Source organism: Strigops habroptila, chromosome W (assembly GCF_004027225.2).
Source record: "Strigops habroptila isolate Jane chromosome W, bStrHab1.2.pri, whole genome shotgun sequence".
Taxonomy (NCBI): domain Eukaryota; kingdom Metazoa; phylum Chordata; class Aves; order Psittaciformes; family Psittacidae; genus Strigops; species Strigops habroptila.
In genome coordinates, this window is record NC_044301.2 from 31,338,985 (window position 1) to 31,354,686 (window position 15,702).

At 38.6% G+C, this 15,702-nt stretch overlaps 1 protein-coding gene across 2 annotated transcripts in view; it reads right to left on the reverse strand.

Annotated features, from left to right (window-relative positions):
* Positions 1-1,034: 1,034 nt before the first annotated feature.
* LOC115619036 (chromodomain-helicase-DNA-binding protein 9-like) overlaps positions 1,035-15,702 on the reverse strand; it is a 117,130-nt gene continuing 102,462 nt past the window's right edge. For both annotated transcript variants that reach the window (XM_030511050.1, XM_030511051.1), the window contains 8 exons: positions 14,153-14,316; positions 13,076-13,348; positions 12,045-12,213; positions 10,828-10,967; positions 10,103-10,324; positions 9,158-9,286; positions 4,679-4,783; positions 1,035-2,925 (listed from right to left, as the gene is read on the reverse strand). In XM_030511050.1, the coding sequence (XP_030366910.1) occupies positions 2,080-2,925; positions 4,679-4,783; positions 9,158-9,286; positions 10,103-10,324; positions 10,828-10,967; positions 12,045-12,213; positions 13,076-13,348; positions 14,153-14,316 (2,048 nt within the window). In that variant the 3' untranslated portion in view covers positions 1,035-2,079. The remainder of the gene's footprint in view (positions 2,926-4,678; positions 4,784-9,157; positions 9,287-10,102; positions 10,325-10,827; positions 10,968-12,044; positions 12,214-13,075; positions 13,349-14,152; positions 14,317-15,702) is intronic.

Here is a 15,702-nt window from a genome sequence, read left to right on the forward strand (position 1 = left end):
TAATTGCCTTATTACATAGAAAGAATCACTAGAATGGTAACCAAACTCATTTGACCATAATTAGGAAAATAATTTCTTTCAGAAATCTGATATAAATTAGGTTTTAGCCACAAGATTTAGGATTTGTTTTGAGGGGGAAGGGTGGGAAGTGATGGTATTGTTGACATACTCCATCAGCAAACTAAGTTAATAACTGTTTGTAAAACTTTGGCTATTTCATAGATGCATCCTAGTTAAATAAAAGTGCTATATTACAAACAGCAAAATATTAAGTAGTACTTTTCTTTTTTTTTTTTCCATGATGAAGAATTGCTACCCCCTTCTCTTGGCAGTTTTTAATTTTCACTATTGCTAAGACACTGCATAAAGGGCCAAAAATCAGAATACTATTTGGGAAAATATGTAACTAGCACAATCCAAATGGTACTTGTATAGTTGTGTAATTACATGTAATCCTGCTTCTAATCATGGGACTAGTTATTTTGCACATAAACTTATATTTCATTGGTAAAGTTCTTAATAAAAACCACAGTTTTACTGTACAAGCAAGCAACAGAACTATATCAAAATATACAGGTTTTGTGTTTTTGTGGTTTTTTTTTGTGGTTTTTTTTTGGTTTTTTTTTTTTTTTTTTTTTTTTTTTTTTTTTTTTTTTTTTAAATTTATCCCTTTGTAAAGCTTTATCGATGACTTCTACTAGTACCTGTTTCGGTCAGTTCTGAACTTCGGTAAATGTGAATCTGGGCCTCAACTGTGGCAGAGTAATAGCAGCTTAAGAAGCAGAAGGAATCATATCACATATCAAATCTTAGACAGATTTTTATATAGTAAAAGGTTCTAAGGATTTGGACTTAGACAGACGCCTTATGCCCTGTTACTGTGGTTTCTAGGAATAATTTGTCTTCCTTACTATTCAAAGTGCTTTCTCTTCAGTGGGTAACTCAGCATAATATATGAAGTGATATCCCAATAATGATTTTGCGTAATATTTAGTCAGATTTAAATCTGCAGAGAAGTTTAAACTCAAAAGGAGTTCAAAACTATCTATACTTTATTTACCATTATCAAAACTGGTAACTCCAGGAGGTTTTATGACATAAGACACAAATAGAAATCTACACAAAGCAAACAAACAATTTTTACATGAAGTATGCAGTGCTGAAAGGTCTTTTCAGTGGCACTTTATGACAGTCTGCCTCTTCTGAGTCTTGGGGAAACTACTCCTCATTTTGGGACTTGCAATTCTGCAGAGGGAGCCCAAAACTTTGCAAGGTGTAAACTAAATCTACATGGTGTCAAGTAGTATGAGATAAAACAGGTTTTGCTTTAATTTCCCCTTACTGCTGTCAAAAAAGAACAGTTGTAATTAAGGGAAAAAAAACCCCAAACCCAACAGTCTTAACTCAGATTTTAACATGATATACAGGATGTCTTCAGAAAACAAAACAAAACCTGAAAACAAGTAATAGAAACCAACGTAAACTTCCTAAACTAACTCAGCTGAGGTAACAGGTAGCCAGTTTAATTGGCTGATTTGGAAAAATTTTTCTTCTTTTAAACATACTTGTACCTGAATTGGAAACAGTAGTGCATCACAACACTAGAGCATGTTCATGTAATTAAAGCAATGGATGGTGATGTAGATTCTACAGCTTTCATGACATTCATTAGCTGCCCAAATTATTGCTGAGTTTTGATCTGTAAATTATAGGTGTCGAGGAGGCTGTAAAACTATATTCAAATTAAATCAAATATGCATAAAGTATTCTGTGTTCACTGCAAATATATTAAATATACAGCTCTTAATTGAGCATTTTCATAAAATTAATCCCCCAACAAAATTATAATGCCTTTTGTTGTAATTTTACACCATTGTGTATTTGATAGTACATACAAGTTCAGAAACTTATGAACTTCAAGAAATATTACATGCAAAACGTCTCTGAAAACAGTTTGCACTTCTAAACAAATACTGAAATGTTCGGTTAGTAAATCATTGATGCACTCAACACTGGGTTATTTACAACGAAATAAAGAATAAATTCAAAATCAGTTTATAATTTAAATGCAGTCTGGGGTCAGTCTTCATCACTAGAATCTGAATCCTCAGATGAAGATGATGTACTATCAGATCCAGATGAAGCATCTGCTTTCTCTGAACCCTCATCTGTGCTGTTTTCATTGTGAGAGCTTGGCTCTGTTCCCCCTTTGTCTTCCTGATCTCTGACCCTAGAATTTTCCTCCTTTTCTTCTGTGAGCTTTGCTGAGCCTGTGTCATTGCTTTCACTGTTCTGTACATCAAAAATATTAGACTGAGACAAAGCTGGGATATGAAGATTAAGGCCTGGAGTGAGAAGCATCCCTGGGTAAATTATGTTGGACAAAAGTAAAGGGTTAAGAGAGAGGGGATTGGCAGCTGCAGCAGCAGAGGATGTTGAGGGAGAACTTGAAACAGAGTTTTTACCACCAGCATCCATATTTTGGTCTTCTGTCCTTTCTTTCTTTGTATCTGCCTCCTTTGAATCACTTCCCTTTTTTTCCTCTGAAATAGATTCTGTAGACTTTGTGAGAAGTCCTCCCATGCCCAGCAAGTTTGGTAATCCAGCCATCCCCGACAGCAGCATGGGGAACATGGCAGCCATGTTCTTAGCTTCTCCTACAGCAGTTAAACCAGCCGGCATTCCCATTAATCCTGCTGTCACTTGCAGCGTCTGCAGGTTTTGCTGTAAGGCCTGAAGACTGGGCAGATCCACTCCGGGAAGCAGTCCATTAGCTAGCAGAGGGTTAACTGATATGCCTGTGGTGGGGGCAGCTGCTGTAGCCTTAGCAATCTCACTTTTGGGGCGCCTTCCTCGCCGGCTCACTTCTTCCCGCACAACAGGTCCAGTGAGAATACGGTCAAACATACCTTCTGGAAGAAACCCCTGCAAGAGACACATTGGATATTGTTAGTATTTTGAAAGCTTAAAGATGGAAAAGGAAAAGCAAACAAAAGACCCAAGCGTACAGTAGCAGTATCAAAGATTATGCTGGTATGTTAGCACAGCAGCTTGATCTCTAGACAACTCACTGGAATTTGTGGTGACTTTGTGCTATCACATCTCAAACATCTGAACACCCATTTCCACAGTGAGGTCCACACAGGTGTCTTCTCGGACCCTCTGCTAACTCATCCCTAGAGGTTTGTTTGCAGATCAAGCCAAATATAGCTAATTATAGGAGCAATCTCAATTCAAGATCTAAACCAGCACTGCTTTACAGTATTACCACATTTAAATCATTTATCAGTTTAATTAAAAAATTACTCAATTTAAAGTTAAATGTGTGACTGCACAGAGACCAACAATCTCTGAGCCCTTTTTATTACTGCTAGTGTCTGTTTAACATCCTCTTATTTCACCTCATCCATAAACTTAAGAATAAACGCTGAAGACTCAAGTTCAATTAAAATGAGATTTAGAGCACTTCTTTTTAGGGCTTGCACAGTATTGCACTCTGTAAGCCCTCCTACCTAACGATGAAGAAAGAATTGTAGTGGACGCTAATATTCTCTTTGAAATGCACTGTCTTAAAAATTCCTCTTATAAATGGCAATCGCAAGATCAACTATTACTCACCTCCATACTACAGTAGAGCCTTCTTTTTCCCCCTCAGCAAATATCTCTAATTTAAACTAGCCTAATGAAACTAGAGGAATTCAGAGCTGCTTTATTGTCTTGTGCATAACCACTAAATTCTAAAAGTAATTCTTCTGTTATTTATACCTCTATTCACTGCAGTCCAATCCTGTTCCTAGTTACCTATTTTTCTACCAGAATGTCCCACAAAGGTACTGGAGAGACTGGCATTTAGAACTTCACAGAAAGATTACAGGTTCTGTTCACAGTGAACTAGAAAAAAGATTTAACTTGGTTGTTTCTTTGCCAGAGGCTGAAGGTGTAGCATAAATATAATATACTTCTGATGAGTTATAGTAGGTGAGGAAATAGACTTCACAAGAATGTTGACAAAACCATCTTCACTCCTGTTAGACACATGGAATGGAAGAGTAACTGGGTTACCCAGAAACCCTTCTTCATTATACAACACAACTTTTTAAAATTCAAAATATGTCCTTATCTTCAAGGCAAACAGGGAATGAACTCAGAACCATACACCACATTTGAGCCAATGACACTTAAAATGAAAGAGATAGCAGCTATACAATAGTAGTAGAAAATAACTGTATTAATACTTGATTTAAATTTTGATTGCAGATAGTAATTTCTTAAAAGTGCACAATGAAAGTTAATTAAAAAGTAAAATAAATATTTAAAATTATATTAATCTTCCCAACTGTAGCTTTAAGAATAAGAAAGTAGGCTAATACTTTTCCTAAAAACCTTCAAGGCTACTTTTAAGAGATGAGAAAGTCACAGTATTATAGAGCCTTCACCCAAATCTCTAATTTGGGGTTGCCAGCCACTGTCCTTCCCTTCCTCCTACTCACAGCTGTGCCCAACAAACCAGTTTAGGGAACTGAGCTGGCAGAAAAAAGCTAACATTGACTCACATTCCACATTTAATATAATACCAGAAATGAAAATTATGCCTTTTGGCATGCCTTGTTTCCTGTTTGCCTTGTTTGTTTTTAAGATACCTTTCATGCCATGGTTATCTTGTTCTACAAATACTCACAGACTGTTTTACAACTTCTCCCCATTCAGGAGCCACTCCATACTCTGGATTTTCTTTCAAGAACCTGCACAAATCCTTCAGAGGGGGAGCAAACGCACCCCCAACCTGGGAAGCAGAAGACAGAAGTCAGGAAATACTTCTCATTCGATAAGAAAAAAGGCAGCATTCATACCCGACACTATTTATTTTTTTTGGCCTTTTATTACAGAACAATACAAATAAAGTCTCACTTAAAATTATCAATGAGTATGATATAGCTTTCAAGTGATTCTTCATGGTATATGTGAGATACTCTTTATTTGTTCTAAACCTACTAAACTCAAACTCATCTATTAAAATTATACCTTGCAACTTCAATACTTCACATTCTGACTAACATTTAATATCAGAGATTATGCAGACATGCAATAAATGGAAGAGCAACCACATGAATAGAGAACAATAGTGGCCCAAGTCTTAGCAAGAAGGTTGTAACTACAATCCTGTTAAACCTTTCCTTTATCCACTAAATGAGTCCTATCATCTCAGTCAACTTCTAAAAATACTTCTATTAAGAGGGTCTGCTTCTCTTGTGAAATTATTTCTTCTATCTTTTTTCCCTGTAAAAAAGGCTAAGTTAAGATTGCTAGACAGCATGTCCTAATGAAATCACATAAGCAGGAAAGTCAGCTTTCAAATTAATCAGAGGTATTGTTCATATCCAGAAAGAAAGAAATGGTAGAAAGAAGAAAAGAAAAAGAATTCCAGTTTCTACTGAGCTTTCTCTATAAATTGCAACTTAAACTCACATTTTCTAGGCTACTTTTGGTCCCCTCACCACCTACTACTAAATGCAGAACTGAACTAAAAGAGAAAATGAGTCAAATTGAGTTTGGTGATGCAGAGAAGTGTGGGGCAGCTTATAAATGGGAAAATTGAGATTAATAAACTAGCAAGAGTCTCAACTATGGTATGGAAATTTATTAGAGAAAAAAAGCCATCATGAAAACACAGACTTATACAGCAAACAGGGATCAAATCTCTTACTCCTTGATCATCAACTCTGAAAAGATTGCTCAGGGCATGGCATACGGTAGAACAGCCCAGGGCTGTTTTTCAAGAGACTAGCACCACACAGGCTCCTCTCTAGAGCTGCTGTCTCAATGCACTGAAGAGATTAGAGACTCAAAATTCTGCCTGACCCTCCTCTACAGATGCACAAAGCTTCTGACCCTAATAAAGCAGCATAAAAACGTTTCCTGCTTTCCTTGCAACTGCTCTCTAACACAAAGAAAAGTACACAGTATCACAAGAGAAAATGTTCCATACAGTGACATAATACCTCCAAGAATCCCATTGGACTGCTGCTCTGATACAACATCTACATTCAAAGATGCCATCCCACACCTCTGTCCAAATATGTTCAATAAACAGTGATATTCTGCATGATTTTCTTGAATATTGCCTTTTAGCCTTCCCCAAAGCCTATTCTAATGCATTAGGCCTTTCCCAAGCTTTGATCACCTGTTCAAAAATTTAAACTCAACACCTGGTCTCCAGTCTTCTGCTGTTGGGCTTTTACACAAAAATTCCCCTTCTACTTTTGTTCCCCTGTTACACTACCATTTAACCTAGCAATGTGACTGACAACAGGTATGTATGGGGGAACCATAAAGTTAAATGAATCATAGAATCATAGAAGAGTTAGGGTTGGAAAGGACCTTAAGATCATCTAGTTCCAACCCCCCTGCCATGGGCAGGGACACCTCGCACTAAACCACGTCGCCCAAGGCTCTGTCCAACCTGGCCTTGAACACTGCCAGGGATGGAGCATTCACAACTTCCTTGGGCAACCCATTCCAGGGCCTCACCACCCTCACAGTAAAGAACTTCTTCCTCATATTTAACCTAAACTTCCCCTGTTTAAGTTTGAACCCGTTACCCCTTGTCCTATCACTACAGTCCCTAAGGAAGAGTCCCTCCCCAGCATCCTTGTAGGCCCCCTTCAGATACTGGAAGGCTGCTATGAGGTCTCCATGCAGCGTTCTCTTCTCCAGGCTGAACAGCCCCAACTTTCTCAGCCTGTCTTTATACGGGAGGTGCTCCAGCCCCCTGATCATCCTCATGGCCCTCCTCTGGACTCGCTCCAACAGCTCCATGTCCTTTTTATGTTGAGGACACCAGAACTGTACACAATACTCCAAGTGAGGTCTTACGAGAGCAGAGTAGAGGGGCAGGATCACCTCCTTCAACCTGCTGGTCACGCTTCTTTTGACGCAGCCCAGGATGCGGTTGGCTTTCTGGGCTGCAAGCGCACACTGCCGGCTCATGTTAAGTTTCTCATCAACCAACACCCCCAAGTCCTTCTCCACAGGGCTGCTCTGAATCTCTTCTCTGCCAATCTGTAGCTGTGCCTGGGATTGCCCCGACCCAGGTGTAGGACCCTGCACTTGACTTGGTTGAACTTCATAAGATTGGCATCGGCCCACCTCACAAGCGTGTCAAGGTCCCTCTGGATGGCATCCCTTCCAATCCACACAGCTTGGTGTCGTCAGCAAACTTGCTGAGGGCGCACTCGATCCCATTGTCCATGTCGCCGACAAAGGTGTTGAACAAGACTGGTCCCAACACCAACCCCTGAGGGACATCACTTGTTACTGGTTTCCAACTGGACATTAAGCCATTGACCACAACTGTTTGCGTGTGACCATCCAGCCAGTTCTTTATCCACCGAGTGGTCCATCTATCAAATTGATGTCTCTCCAATTTAGAGACAAGGATGTCATGCGGGACAGTGTCGAACGCTTTGCACAAGTCCAGGTAGATGACGTCAATTGCTTTGCCCCCATCCATCAGTTCTGTGGCTCCATCATAGAAGGCCACCAAATTGGTCAGGCAGGATTTCCCCTAAGTGAAGCCATGTTGGCTGTCACCAACCACCTCATTGTCTTTCATGTGCCTTAGCATGCTTTCCAGGAGAATCTGCTCCAAGATTTTGCCAGGCACAGAGCTGAGACTGACCAGTCTGTAGTTCCCCGGGTCTTCCATATTCCCCTTCTCGAAAATGGGGGTTATATTTCCCTTTTTCCAGTCATCGGGAACTTCACCTGACTGCCAGGATTTTACAAATATGATGGATAGTGGCTTAGCAACTTCATTTGCCAGCTCCTTCAGGACCCGTGGATGGATTTCATCAGGTCCCATGGACTTGTGCACGTTCAGGTTCTTAAGATTGTCTCGAACCTGATCCTCTCCTACAGTGGGCCTAAGGTCTTCATTCTCACAGTCCCTGCATCTGCCTTCCAAGACTTGGGTGGTGTGGTCAGAGCATTTGCTAGTGAAGACTGAGGCAAAGAAATCATTAAGAACCTCAGCCTTCTCCAAATCAAGGGTAGCCAGTTCTCCTGATAGCTTCTGGAGAGGGCCCATGTTATCCCTAGTCTGTCTTTTATTTGCTACGTACTTATAGAAGCCTTTTCTATTATCTTTCACATCCCTTGCCAGATTTAATTCTGACTGGGCCTTAGCTTTCCTGACCTTGTCCCTAGCTTCCCAGACAACATCCCTGTATTCTTCCCAGGCCGCCTGTCCTCACTTCCACCTTCTATAAGCTTCTTTTTTCCCCTCTAAGTTTCCTCAGCAGGTCCTTATCCATCCATGGAGGTCTCCTGGCCCTCCTGCCGCGCTTCCTTCTAGTCAGGATGCAACACTCCTGAGCTTGGAGAAGGTGATCCTTGGATATCAACCAGCAGTCTTGGGCCCCCCTGCCCTCTAGGACTATATCCCATGAAACCTTACTAAGCAGGTTCCTGAAGAGGCCAAAGTCTGCTCTCTTGAAGTCCAGGGCAGTGAGCTTGCTGCATGCTCTTCTCACTGTCCTGAGGATCTCAAACTCAACCATCTCATGATCGCTACAGCCAAGGCTTCCCTGGAGCATCACATTTCTAACCAGTCCGTCCCTGTTGGTGAGCACGAGGTCAAGCATGGCACCTCTCCTTGTTGGCTCCTCTATTACTTGCCAGAGGAAGTTGTCTTCCACACAATCAAGGAACCTCTTCGATGCCAGGATTAAGGAATTCCAATGGACAAGTTTCTATGTAGGATGCACTACCAATGTAATTTTAATCATGTCAGAAGCAGTAATGAAAGATGTACAAAAAATTTAGAACTTGTGAGAACGTTGCTGCTTTGATCAGAACAGTGTATATTTCAGTGGCCATGCCTCTGCATTAGTCAATGACAATTTTGCAATAGATCAAGTGTTTAATTCTATCTGAACATATACCACAGGGTAAATTTCTAGCTGTATCTTAACATATTTTCATAGTTGCAAAACATTTACTAGAAGACTGTCATTGACTTTCTTGCTCTGTGAGAAAGCTTTTAAACAAAATCCTTTAACCTGTACACAGTTGCTTAGCAAGTGTAGTATATAGAGCTCTTCATTTCAGGTAACTTTTCATTTGGGGAACATCAGAATGGGAACAGTATGATAAATACCTTTCTTGCGTTTCTTCTATTTATGAGCTGAACACGTTCTTCACCAGTCAAACTGTTAATATCCAGTTTATTAGGGTTTCGACAACGGTGTCTTTTTTGTTTGGGCCTCCCATCGTGCAGCTGCATCCTCTGTTATAAAGGAATCAAAAAGCCCAATATCTTTCTGGTATAACTGTTTTAAAAATGCTAAGATACCCATGCATTCTCTAGTCAGGCATTCATTTGAAGTCACCATCGATTTCAAAACTATTTTAATAGCAATACTAATTTACTAATCACAATCATGTAATATGCAGCCCAGTAAACAGCACTAAACCCTCTCTCTGATGCCTCTACCCATTGCTTTGTTTTAATAATTTTTAGTTTTCAACAGTGCTTTGTCAGTAATGTTGCTACTGTTTTGTATTTTAACATCTTTATGGAGAAATAAGGTTATTATTCCAGATGTTGTATATATTGTTTTCCTACATTCTGTTCAACGTTACCAAATCTCAAATTCAGAAGTAACATGATGAGATCATCATACCCACACAAACATCACTACCATAGCACTGTAACATAGGTATGAGATACATCCCACAGTAAATTCTTCAATCCTCTTGCACATCACTAAACACGTGGTTACACATTTTCAGCTCCCATCATCAGTATCATGGTAACATGAGTTTTCTTATCTAGATTATTTTTTTAATCTTAGGTGAAATTAGACAAAGATCAAATGTCTTTGTTTAGTATTGCTTTTCTTGGCCATTACGTTTGTGAAAGAGAAGGAAGGCTTGCAGAGCTTAAACTATGTAAAAAAAAAACAAAACTCTGGATGTTTTTCTAAACAAAGTAGAAGAACAAAGAAGGAATAATTCTATGTAACATAGAATACAAATCCAAATACATTTTGTGAGAAATGTTTTACTATTTAGCTGAAGCAGAGCTGAAAGGAATACTCACAGAAATACAAGCTCCTGAATCTTCAACATATCCAGGATGTTCTTTAAGCCACCTTTCCAAATCTTTTCTTTTGGGGGCATCATCACCTGCAAGCCTTGTTCCATCTTTTAGGTTAATAACAGGAACTGGACTCTCTGCATCAAGCATGCCTTGGAACTGTGTGTGAGTGAGTGCTGGGTTTATTCCTGCAGCAATTTGACTGGAGTTAATACCTGGATTAACCTGGAGAAATTCAAGACATTTGATTAAGTTCTCCATAGAAAACAAACCATCACAACTATATCATGTGTGATACAATGAAGGCCACAGTCCTGCAGATCATTATGCACACACTCAAGGACTAAGTGAGACTACTCATACCATAGATAGCTCCCTTTAAGTCATTGTACAATCAGGTCCTGTGACAGATGTTACAGGAAAGGATGTCAGAAGGTGTTGCTAGGTCAAATATCAAGTTCTTAATAACTAACACGTTAATTACAGTTCATCAAAACTAGAATTAAACTTACTTTTTAAAAAGTTACCATTATATGTAACATTTACTAAAACTACCAGTTCTCATTTGTGTAGTCATGAGCTGTCGGTGAAGAATTTCAGAAAAAACCCAAACCCAACAGTTTTTGAATAATAACCTTTTTGTTGTATGTTGACAGCTGGTTATGCTCAGTTAAGGGATTAACAGTAATTTGGACCTTATTCTTGGATACAAAATCAAGTTTACTTACATGATTAGGCTGTTTATTTCTGTTTATAAAGACAACATCAACTCCCTCCACATTCTTCCTTCTTCCTCTTCTCTTTTTGACTGCAGGCTGACCGTCAGCTATGACTCCATTGGCACTGGCTGTTAAGTGACTGGAAATACCTAATTAATGATGCAATAAAGTCAGCATCAGATGCTTGAGCTGTTTATAACAAAAAACATGGCTGAATAAAAAAAGGAAATAAAATTATTTGAAATAGTGCAAGTGCATATATTTTCTACTTGTAATATCTAACAGAAATTGCCTATTGTTTATGACCATTTAAAACACTGTTAGTATCAGGCTCTGAAAAGCCACTCTACCACATTAGTTTCCTATTACTGTCCCCCTACCCCCTCTGAACAAATCTGTACAGGGAGGAGAGCTGTTAAAACCTGCTGACATCACACATGCACAGAGGCAGACATACCTAGATACATGTTCATAACAAGACCTTAACGGTATATTGCAAAAGAACAAGAAAGTACAAAATGCAAGTGAAGGGTAGTATTTTTGTTTAAAGGAAATGTTCTCATTCATGTGTGTATGCAACCTCAACGAATTGCAGTCTTTCAATCAGAAGTCAGCCTAAATCAGGTACCCAACTCTAGTAATTTTGAGTATTTTAATCCAAATTTTAGCTGCTTACTTTAGGTTCATTTTCATTTGTCAGTGTATACCTACTAATATTTTTAATGAAAATGAGATATAAGTGTTGGCTATAAGCTAAAAACTGGTTCTAGACTATCATCCCCCACTGGTTTTTTGTCTGAGACACAGGAAAGAATATGAAGAGTGCAAACTGACATGGACATAAATCTCCAACTCTTTATCTTTACTTACAAATTAGCCACAGTGAGTTCCAAGTTAAACCAATTACTGTCAGGGTACAATGATGTACTACTTCATTATTCAAATATTCTCGTGGGGGTGATTATAATATAGAAAAGGTATCATTCTAACAAATGAACATTACTGTAACTGACACTGTGAGAGAGTATTCATGTGGTCCAACCTCATGCCTCAACTCAGGTGCCCAGTTTTCCTAACACACTGGAGAGGATTCCTCCAGACTACAGTTTAGAGCAAATAACACTGCAAACACCTCTCCTCCACTGCCTGTACATGGAGATCACTTGAAGAACCCAGAAGATAAGATTCAAAAAACTAACTTTTATGCCCTCTAACATTTTACATACCTGATTTGGGAAGTGATTTGGGGAAGTTAACAAGGCTGGTTTCTGAGGCATTCTGGAGTTCACGTAGCTGAGCCAGGTAGTGCTGTTGTCCCAATGCACCTTCCTCGCTTTCAAATGGTCTTTTCTGAGACAGTCCCTGCTTCTGAAAGGTCAATTTCAAACCACCTTCCTGTTAAATAAATGCCAGGGTTAGAAGAGTCTCTTCTGAAGCAGAAATGGCTACTTCATAATCAGGATTCTCACATACCAACAGTTACTCCAGAAGAATTGAGGAAGAATGAAAACATTGTATTGGACCTTAAAACAAGCCTGGCTTCTCCTCCATGTAAAAAACAAATCTGAACAGAAATTCCATGGAATTGCTTCTATGAATATAAATTTTAAATTATCTACTATTGTAACTGAAAAATCCAGACACTGAACAGCTGTCTACCTCAATAATCCAGTCTTAAAGAAATGCCAAACTCAATTACAAGAGGAAATTTTCATACTTTTTATGTGCTATGAACAGGTCTCAAACTACAGGTAAGAAAAATGTTTGCAGCTTCTAGACTGCATGTAAAATGGGAAATTTACATATAAACTTCTAAAAGGTCAGGCTTGCTGGATAGGACATGCTGAAATGTCTTTAAAAAAGCCAAACAGAAGAAATAGCTTTTATTACTAACCAGACTTCTTAGAAACAGCATAAAATAGACTGTCTGGGGAAGCATCAGAATGGCAAAACCTCAATTCAGAGAGAGAAATAGCAACAATTCCTTCCAGTGGCTTATGCAAATAAAAAAGGACACCCCCCCAAAAAAAAAACCCCACCAAAAAACCCAAACAAAAAAACCCCAAACCAACCAAACAAAAAAAAAACAACCACCACCAAAAAACCCCAAACCCTCAATGCCCCGAAGCAGCAGACCCAAATACCCACAAACAAGTGTGTGAAGGAAGTGAGAGTGAGAGCAGGCAGCCACTTGCAGGTAAAGCATGCCGCACACCGCAATCGCAATCAGGTCCTAGGGCAATAAAAATAAACATACGTCATTGATTTTCACTGTAAACTCCTTTTCTCGTACATGCTTCTTCACCTTTGACATCTGTGGTGACTGATCATATTCTTCTTTAACACCTGCAAGAGGGGGTGTTGGTGCACTGGGCTCACTGTAATATGCAGATGCACCTGGGCTATTCAGAAGCTTGGTTGTGTAGAAAGAGGCCACCGTATTGCTGTCATAGCTCCTTCTTGATGAAGGCCATTTACCTTTCAACAGTGTTTGACAAATACTATCAAGCCGATTAATCATAACTCGATCCTAAAAACCAGAGAAAATATTTTTATGAGTAATGCTTAACAACACTGAACACATTACATTTATTATCTTCTAATTCTAAAAAGAAGGGAAATGACAACATTTTTAATCACTGGACTGACTTAAAAGATTTCTATTTTCTAAGTTCCTGGATTTGTACCAATTCCCTGTAAAAGTTTGTGAAAGTCACCTCTGTACTTAAATTTCATCACCTGTAAACAAGTATGCCATTGTTCTCATCACTTAGTGTTATCACCTTTTCAAAGTATACTTTAAAATTTCACCGATTTCACGAATTCCCATATGGAATCATATAGTTAAATTTTAACATAGAAGCTGTATTACACCAGTGCTTCAGCCAGCCTATTCTTTAACATGACTTAGGATCTCGCCATGTAGCTGAAGGAGTCCTACTATTATTCCAAAAGTTTTTTTTAATATTTAGCTTAACCGATTTCTTGCTGTTTCTTTTTTTTTACTTTTTTCTTGATTACTCTAAACAATTCCTCTGACTTAAGATCATCCAAATACCTGATCTTAAATTACCTCACCTTAAACATCCTTCCTTTACAGTTTTGTTTCCTATGTGCACATTCTCTCTTTTACACATGCAGCTGTACAACCGATGTACAAAATGCTTTGTCATAATTTTACTTTAATTTACCATGAAGAAAATTCTGTTGCTTTTTTTCCTCCAAGATCTCCCTACACCTCAGTGGTATGGTTTTAACATATTTAATGGAATACTAATGTCACAGCCCACCTGCCCCTCCAACTTTGGTTTTCAAAGTAGTATTATAAACTTGCCTTTGGCCAGTAGGATGCAGCCATCATGTATCCACCTTGTAGGAGATAACTGGAATTTGGTGTCCCATTGTTCATCTGGAAACTGTCTTGCGTCTCATCTTGTGTTGTACTCAGAGAGGCTACACTCTCTTCATCATATGCTTTTATATGAGGGGTTCCTTCTGCTAAATAAAAACATTAACATAATTTGATATCATAAGGAAGTTAACGCTCATTGTAAGAGGTTCAGGTGAACAAAACACAATGTTCAGAGAAAGTCCAAACACAAGTTAAACTGAATAACTGATCTGTTAGGTTTTTCAGGATGACTGCTGAGCCTTTCCTAGGCATGGAAATTCCACACATACTCCTGTTAATATTTCAAGAGCTAAACATGTTGAACATATAGCTATTTGAGAACAGACATGCTTCAGAGTAATTTGATAGACAGTCCTTACTTATTTTAACATACTTCCTTTGTAAGCCAACGTACACTAAAATGTAGAACTAATTGAAAGGAAAGTTATCTATCGCCAGGAAATGGCAAATCAGTTGGGATACTACTTTAAAAAAAACATCCCATTTCATTTTCTGGATGGAATGCTGGATGTTCCACGTCTTGGACATGTGTGTCTGTATCATGTCATTTTTTTAAATTTTAATGACAGAGGATTTCTTCTTAGTATCTTTCCAGTGTGTCCTCTGACTTGGTTATACTTATCATTATTTTACTTTTGCTTCTACCCAGACAACAATGCAAGTTTCACTATGACATAGGAAAACAATCAGGTGCTGCCTGAAAAGGTAAATACTACATTGGCACGAGTAAGACTACTGAGGGACAGTTCTACAGAACTCAAATTTGTCCTTAACAGTAGCTATGTATTGAGTCATCTGAAAGACTCATCCCTTAAAAGATGTTTCAAATGTGAGAAGTATGCCAAATGTACAAGATCACTGTACAAGATCTGAAATAAAACCTGGGCTTAAAATTTAAATGCAGATGAAGTTAAGAGAATTTTTCAGCATTTACTGAACTCATCAACACCACCTTACAGGAAAATAGCCACAAGAAAGGCTGACTGATTTACGAGACACTGCAATCTGAGGATGACACAATTACTTGCCTGAACAGACTGAGCTGGCAGAAAACAAACCTAATATTTGGACTTGTAGCACATGTTATAGTATCCACCATCTAGATCTAAACATTTATGTTGCATAAGCATCCATTTTCTCTCACTGTTTTAATGTTTGCATACAACTGTTTCCTCTGAAAACATCCTTCCACTGCTACAGGCAGTGGCATCTTAATCATTTTGTTTCAGTGGCATTTTACTTGCCCAGTAATCATTTTCTCAGTAAATTAACCCTATAGTTTCCATTTGTCATTTCCACAGACAAAAGAATGCATCTGATTAACACAATGCCTTTTCCCTGAGATATGGGGGGGGAGAAAAAAGTTATTCACTTATGTTGTAACTTAACTGCTTAATTTCATCTTCTTCCTTTTTCTATTACTATTTGTTATCACAGTAGAGAGATCTTTCAACATTCTGAGTTTCAAGGGG